The following is a 6,000-nucleotide window of genomic DNA, read 5'->3' as shown; positions in this document are numbered from 1 at the left end:
ACCATCTTGGCTCCACCCCCTACATCTAAGTCCTTTTCCTTTTTTTAATATCTCTTTTCGGATTCATGCCTATTAGTGGTATTGTTATGTCTAAAGGTATACATGATTTTATAGCCCTTTGATCAAGTCCACCATCCTAGGCCCTGGACTACCCTTGAGATGCCTCAAGAAAAGGAGGGAAGGGCTTAGTAGATACTGTGGAAATAAAATACTTCTTCCTTAGCTATAAGGGGTGAGATGCCTTTTCATACCAATAAATGCAAGACATAATCTTCACACCCAAGAACTAAAGGTGGCCTAACTATTCTTTTTATTTCAGAAGAGGGCATGAAAGGGGGTGGGCAGGGGGTGGAAACATGATCTCAGAAAGCCACTGAACTTGAAACTGTCAACAGACCACTAACTTTACCCCTAAGAACATAACACTTTCTGCCTATTGCTTCAGGATGGGCACATGATAAAGAAAAAAGTGGCTCTGTCACTGGACTCAGGTTTGTAGATCTCCACTGTAATCTATAATACTTTTTAAGAATTCATATCTTCTGAGCAATGGAGATGTAGGTCCTGAAAAACTCAGAGGCTTATTAACCTCTCCTCTTCCGGCCAGCTCAGCTAGCTGGCCACATAAAGTCATAAAGAAGTGGATCAGAAGTAGCCAACATCTCCCTGCTGGCTAGGCCTCCTCAACCCAGAAGCTGTGCACATTGGGACCAGGCCACCAGCAAGCCCAGAGTAGACCAATAATGAAAACACTGCAGTAGGGTTTGGAATCCAGTGGAAAGTGGGTCTGGAAAGGGTCAAAAAGGCCTTGCTGAGAGTTTGTGTGGCAGCCTGTTGGGATTTGGTGGCCCAATTGGGTCACCAATCTGGTGACCATCATACCTTTGGGGATAAGGTAAAAAAAAAAAAAAACAAGAGAGTGCACTATCTTTGTTTGAGATTGTGACCTTCATAATACAGGAAAGGAATAATGCTCAGTCCACCCCAGTGGAAACAAAGAGAAATATTCCTAGGTTTCATCTTTTTTTACTTTCTATACATGTATACAATTGTATTTCTGGCAGCTTCTTACTTGTCTTTCCAGTAATACTGTCCCCAGTGTCCAGATATATCTTCAATGCCAGCCAGCAAGTGATCCAAGAACTGAAAAAGAAGAAAGACTCTATACACGCAGCATGAAGGAGGAAATTAACTAACAGTCAAAGAAAGGAGACTCTACCTTAGAGGCATGAAAGAGCACAATGCTTCATATCATCATTATCACCCCACCACCACCACAATCACCATATCATCATCATTGTCATCACCCCACCAGGATCATTATCATTATAAATAGATACTTGTAGAACACCTGAAAGTTAGCAATGGACTTACATACATTGCAGCCTCACAACCACCCTTTCTCTCTTGCCTATTTCCAAGCCCTACCCTATTATAAGGAATAGATAAGAAAAAAAGATGGGAATCTAGCTGTCAAAGGAAACGGAGCTCTAAGGAGTCACTAATCATCTGCAAAAAAGCAGAAAACCAAAACAGAAATGCCAGTTAGGCCAAAGTCGTAAAAGGAACCACTGTTGATCCAACCAGTTGGAACTAACTCTGTAATCATAAATAAAGATGGCACTAATGGTCATCCTGTGAGCATTACAGATCCTCCATTCTAAATATCAATGTGCATTCTGATCAGCAACATAAAACCAAAACATCAGTTCATCCACTCAAAATACACTGAGAACCTACTGTGCCAGCATTCTACCTAAAGGACTATGAGGTAAGGGACACAGTCCTTGCTTTTCGGGTGCTTAGAATCGAGTTGAAGAAGCTCATATATAATTTCAACTAGAGAACAAAAATAAGTGCACAACTGTGTACCACAAACTTTAATAGCTTACACTGAGCTCTCAGACGGTCTCCTTGATGTCAAAACTGCCTCTACTAGTACAAACAGTACTAGAACTAAAACATCCCATGTCAGTCTCTTCCACATCACAACTCAAATTCACCTCATGTGATCTAGTCAATATATGATGTGATACCATGTTGTCATAGATTCCAAATGGAAAAAGTCATTAAAGGCCATTTTATCTAACCTGTCATTCCACAGAGGAAAGCCCTGAGCACCAGAGAAGTCTGATGATTTGTCCAGCATTACTCAATAGTCATGCCAAAGGTGGGACTCAAATCCAGGTCTTCTAACACAAAATCTAGTGCAATTCCATGCTTTCCCACTGCCACCCCTGCTACATCAAATAATGGATGTCTTTTTTTGGTCCTTCCTCCTCCTTCAGTTGCTGCATTAAATCCACTCCCCCAACCTCACTCCTGTGTGTCCTCTTCTCTCCACTCACACATTGGATTCCTATGTAATTCTCTGTATTTCATATATGCATGTACAGGCATTATTCTGAGAAGGAGTTCCAAAGGCAGCATGATATTACAAAGGAAAACAAGCTCTGATCTAGGCAATCACTAAGGTTTCTTCCAGCTCTGAATGGATGGCCCCATGTCCCCACCTTTCAATGGGTTCCCACCATCTGTATGATCAAATACAAACTCCTCTGGAATTTAAAGCCCTTTCCAATGTGTCTTCTACAAACCTTTCCAACTTGATTATGTATCACTGCACTTCAATCCACTACATTATTCCACAACAATCTATGGTCTTGCCAAAGTGTGCTGGTAGCTATCCCCAATGTGGTGTGCCATCTTCTGTCTCTGGAACTATCCATCTTCTGGTTCTCAATGTTCATTCAAGAATCAGCCCAGGTGCTATCTCATCTTGGTAGCCTTTCTGGCCCCAAGCCCGCAAAACAGTCTTTCTCCTCCTTCAAATTTTCCCAGCATGCTTTGTCTAGATCGCTCCTCAATGCTAATCATCCTCATTTCTATACATGTTGTGTTCCATCAAGGAAACACAAGATACCAGAAAGCATCCTTCTTTCATCCTTCATCTCTGTGGCTTCACAATAGAAGCAAAGTAGACCAGAAGTTAGAGCCAGCCTGTGAGGCAGGGAGACGTGAGTTTAAGTGCCATGTCTTCTGACAAATGCTAGCTGTGGGATTTAGCTGACCCCTGAGTCCCTCTCGCAACAATCTAAAGTGCTAAGTTGTAGAATATTTCTGGTTTGCACAGATGGAAGTAACATCCCATCTGGGAGGTGCCTACACCTATGAAATCACAGACTTGAAGAAAACCCTCCACCCTTCACTGGCCTCCTGCCTTTTATGAGCATGCACATCCCTCTTAAGGTCCTTTCTTAGCCTTTTTGTCCTAAAAATGCATATGTGTATAAGCATATATGGATGTGCGTATATGTATGTGTGTGTGTGTGTGTGCATGTGCACATGCACATACGTGCTGAGGGAAAGCAGAGGAAGAGAATGAACTTCAAGACAGGGTCACAGGATCAAATAATCATCAAAAAATACTAGAAGAAAAAGGAAACTCAGAAGTCAGCTAATCCAACCTCTCATTTCAGAGATAAGGAAACAAACTCAGAGGGGCCAAGTTACTTACCCAGGTTCACTAGTATCTGAGGCAGGATTTGAACTCAGGTCTTCCTTACTCTAACCATTGCCCCCCTAGTGTCTCAAAAGAGATCTGTGTCCATCATGAGACACAATCCATGACGTGGAATTCAGAATTTCATGTTGTACCCACTGAACTAGCTAGGCATCTTGAAGGAAATGAATCTGAAGCTTGACCCTGAAATGAGTAGTAATCACAAAGAACGATGGTTTTGCAACAGAGCTGGATTCAAATCCTGACTCTGTTACTTACTACCTCTTGTACCCCTGTGCAATTCACCTCACTTCACTGAACCTCACTTTCCTCATCTCTAAAATGAGAGGGCTGGATTCTTAGATGAGCTCTCCATCTATACAGATGACCTCTATAGCTTTACACATGAGGTCTAAGGTATTCTACCTACAGGAAATAATATAAACAGAGGCGTAGAGAATGAGAATAAATAGGATCATAGGGCAGAAACCACGAGATGGACTCGGAGGCCAAGGATCATATGAAGGAGTAAGAAGACAAAATGTTGGATTGGCATGGGGGCAATGGGTGGAAATGAACTGGCTGAAGTTCTTGAACACCAGTGGAAGAATTCAGGCATGATCCTAAGGGCAAATTTTTTACTTTTGGTTATAGGAAAATGCTTCTTTGCCCTAACCTTTTGTTTTGAAACTTTTTTTCAATTTTTATTTGGGGTAGGGAGGAGAGGGCACTGTGGACCTGAGATTTCACCAGTCTGAGAGATTCCCAGGACAGAATGCAAATGCATTTGCCTTTGACTCTCAGAGAGTTCCCTGGGCTACTGAGAGGTTCATTGATTTGCCTGTGGTCAGAAGGCTAGTGCCAAAGGCTGAACTGCTAAGCCAAACAGTCCTGGCTCCAGGGCCACATTCTAACCACTAAGCCATACTGCTTGTCAAAACTGCCATATGGCAAAGTAAGGATAAAAATGACGAGGGGTCGCATACAGACAAGGATACAGAAGACTAGGTCACATTAGATCTACTATGCCTATAAATAAAAATGACTTTGATTATATCAAGTCATGAGATCAGGGCCACAGACAATCATATTGCAAATTCATCCATTATCAAGCACTGTTCATAAAGCATTCACTGTGGACCAAGTAATGTGCTTAAGTCCTGGAGAGACGAAGCCTTCAAAGGTTCTGAATGGACCAAAATAACAGAATGCATTGGGCTGTCTTCTACGTAGAAGATGCCTGTATCTCCCATCTAATCACTTCTAGACATCATTAAGTAATCAGCTGTCCTAACATTGCTAGTTATCAGAATTATATTAGTGAGACTTAACACTTGCATGTGTTGGGAAATACTATTATAGGACTGAAAATATGTCTAAAAACCCCAAAGGCTTCTAAAGTCTTTGAATAGAAGTCAGAAGGCAAGCTTCACACGTTTCAAGGGTGAGGGATTCCCTCTAAACCCCCAGGCTCTGCTTCAACAACCCAAGGAGGTCCTGAACTCATTCTTTGTATTTGATAACAGATAACCCATCTCCTATAAAATTCCACACATGAAATCCAATTTCTTTGAGGAACTAAAGTTAACTGTCATATATTGCCTGGCCTGAATATTCCCCGACACTTTCCCTGGGTTCAAGAGCAGACATGAAGCACGTGATATGATGCCAGAATCTTTTGTTGTTATAAAATAGCTCGCTCAGACAGCATATTTTGTAATCTTATTGCTTTAACCTTTCACTCTGTAGACATTATTAATAGCACAGAATATCAGCTCTGCCAAAACTTAAACACATTAAATAAAGTTTTCCAATTACACAAGGGCTAGATGGGTCAGCCTATAAGTGGATGATATTCCAGAGCAAATAGGAAATGATATTGAACCTCAAATCACAAAGAAGTCAAGGCTACCAAACTTCGTTCCCAGCTCAGCATGGCTGCGATAAACCCTAATGCACACGGCTTGGAAGGGGAGTTCCCCAATTTTGCAGAGTACAAATGGACTCCTGATAACAGCCACCCCTTCAGGGGCCCAAGACTTTTCCTAAGAGGAAAAAATCCAAGCACTTAGAACTCTTAAGTTGCACAAATCACTTACTCGAATATGAATCTGTTCACTCACAGTTGGAGAAGTTTCTCTTCCTCTGGTCACGTCTAGTAAGTCAACAAGAGGTCGGATGGTCATTCCCTGCAACATGATAGCATTTCAGTAAAATATGAGGTTGTCGAGGACAGGAGCAGCTTCATGTGCACAAGATCTGCCCTCCAGCAGGCCTGCTCACTCACACCCTCTGAGCTCCAGCCACACTGATCCCACTGGCTTTGCCCTGGATCCAACATTCTACACGCTGGCACCATGTCTTTACACAGGCTCAACCCCATGCATAGATTCCACTTCCCTTCCCTCTGCCTCATAGAATCTCTACGTCCTTTCAGAACTAAGCTCAAGTACCATGAAGCCTTTCCTGATCCCTCCCAATTGTGAGCATCTTCTCCC

General features: G+C 42.2%; 1 protein-coding gene across 1 annotated transcript in view; it reads right to left on the bottom strand.

Annotated features, from left to right (window-relative positions):
- Nucleotides 1-1,010: 1,010 nt before the first annotated feature.
- LOC127543148 (sodium/hydrogen exchanger 2-like) overlaps nucleotides 1,011-6,000 on the bottom strand; it is a 53,895-nt gene continuing 48,905 nt past the window's right edge. The window contains exons 6-7 of the mRNA XM_051969168.1: nucleotides 5,602-5,691; nucleotides 1,011-1,143 (exon numbers count right to left, since the gene is read on the bottom strand). Coding sequence (XP_051825128.1) covers nucleotides 1,069-1,143; nucleotides 5,602-5,691 — 165 coding nt within the window. The 3' untranslated portion in view covers nucleotides 1,011-1,068. The remainder of the gene's footprint in view (nucleotides 1,144-5,601; nucleotides 5,692-6,000) is intronic.

The sequence above is a fragment of the Antechinus flavipes genome, chromosome X (assembly GCF_016432865.1).
Source record: "Antechinus flavipes isolate AdamAnt ecotype Samford, QLD, Australia chromosome X, AdamAnt_v2, whole genome shotgun sequence".
In the NCBI taxonomy this organism is placed as follows: Eukaryota; Metazoa; Chordata; class Mammalia; order Dasyuromorphia; family Dasyuridae; genus Antechinus; species Antechinus flavipes.
Note: the sequence above shows the minus strand (reverse complement) of the source record. Positions and strands in the feature narration are given on the sequence as shown.